General features: G+C 69.6%; 1 protein-coding gene across 1 annotated transcript in view; it reads right to left on the bottom strand.

Annotated features, from left to right (window-relative positions):
• The window catches only part of LOC112125019 (voltage-dependent L-type calcium channel subunit alpha-1F-like), a gene marked incomplete at its 3' end in the record, with an annotated part of 5,214 nt that extends 4,226 nt beyond the window's left edge, over positions 1-988 (bottom strand). Inside the window, exons 1-2 of the mRNA XM_026663163.1 lie at positions 911-988; positions 436-637 (exon numbers count right to left, since the gene is read on the bottom strand). Coding sequence (XP_026518948.1) covers positions 436-637; positions 911-954 — 246 coding nt within the window. The remainder of the gene's footprint in view (positions 1-435; positions 638-910) is intronic.
• Positions 989-1,273: the final 285 nt, after the last annotated feature.

The raw sequence follows: 1,273 nt of genomic DNA, 5'->3' as shown, positions 1-1,273 counted from the left end.
CCCGCCCCCGCCGGCCCCCCTCTGAGCCGTGCCCCACGCCCGCCCCCGCCGGCCCCCCGCTGAGCCATGCCCCACGCCCGCCCCCGCCTGGCCCCCCACTCCGAGCCTCCATACCCATCCCTCCCCGCCCCACTGAGCCACCCCCTCACTGAGCCCCACCTCCACACCTGGTCCCCCCACTGAGCAGCCCCTCCCCACGCACTGCATCTTGGGGGATGGGGTTGGGGCAATGGGGTACCCCACACCCTGCCCCTGAAACAGGCCCCTCTCCCCCACACTTGCCACACTGGGGACAGGGGGACAGGTGGTGCCCGGTGCTTGTCCAGCTCACAGTTGCGGTACTCCTGCTCGCCCTGGGCGCGGAAGGTGACAAGGGGCTGAGGAGGCCGTGGGGCAGGCGGGGGGCAGGCTATGGGGCAGGCCGTGGGGCAGTACCTGGTTCTTGTCCAGCTCACAGTTGCGGTACTCCTGCTCGCCCTGGGCACGGAAGGTGATGATGACGAAGCCCACGAAGATGTTCATCATGAAGAAGGCGATGATGATGATGTAGACGATGAAGAAGACGGAGATCTCCACCCGGTAGTTGTAGATGGGGCCGAGGTTCTCCCCGTTGGCGTCGATTGCCTTGTACAGCAGGCTGGGGGGTGGGGGGGTGAGATGGGGACCCCCAGGGATCCCCCAACTCCTCCCATTCCCCGTGCCCCCAATCTCCCCACCCTCCAGCTCCCCTGGGACATGCCAGCTCCCTCTCACTTTCCCCAGCCCCCCATCTCCCTCCAGCCCCCGCTCCTCAGTCTCCCATCTCCCCCCAGCCTCCCATCTCCCCAGCCCCCCATCTCCCCTCGCTCCCCAGCCTCCCAGGTCCCCCTGATCCCCAGGCCCCCTGGCCCCCCCATCTCCCCGGGCGCACCTGGGCCAGCCCTCGAAGGTGGAGACGGTGAACAGGGCCATCATGCCGGACAGGACGTTGTCGAAGTTGAAGTCGCTGTTGTGCCAGACCCGCTCACGCACCATGGGGTGCCCCACGTCCCCGTCCTTGTACACGATGAATGTGCCCCTGGGGGGCGGGCAGGTGTCAGGCGGGGGGACGGGGGACCCTGATGCGCCAACCCCCGGCCTGGCCCCCCCCCCACCCGGGCCCCCCCCCCCCCCCGGCCTGGGCCCCCCGACAACCAGAGCCCAGCCCCCCCCCGGCCTGAGCTCCCCCTGGCCTGGTCACCCTGACAACAGTCCAACTCCCGGCCCCTAATCTCAGACCCCAAACTCTGACCCC

The sequence above is a fragment of the Terrapene carolina genome, unplaced genomic scaffold (assembly GCF_002925995.2).
Source record: "Terrapene carolina triunguis isolate 2854851 unplaced genomic scaffold, T_m_triunguis-2.0 Scaffold32784, whole genome shotgun sequence".
Classification (NCBI taxonomy): Eukaryota; Metazoa; Chordata; order Testudines; family Emydidae; genus Terrapene; species Terrapene triunguis.
The sequence above is the reverse complement of the archived record's forward strand: the minus strand, read 5'-3'. Positions and strand labels throughout refer to the sequence as shown.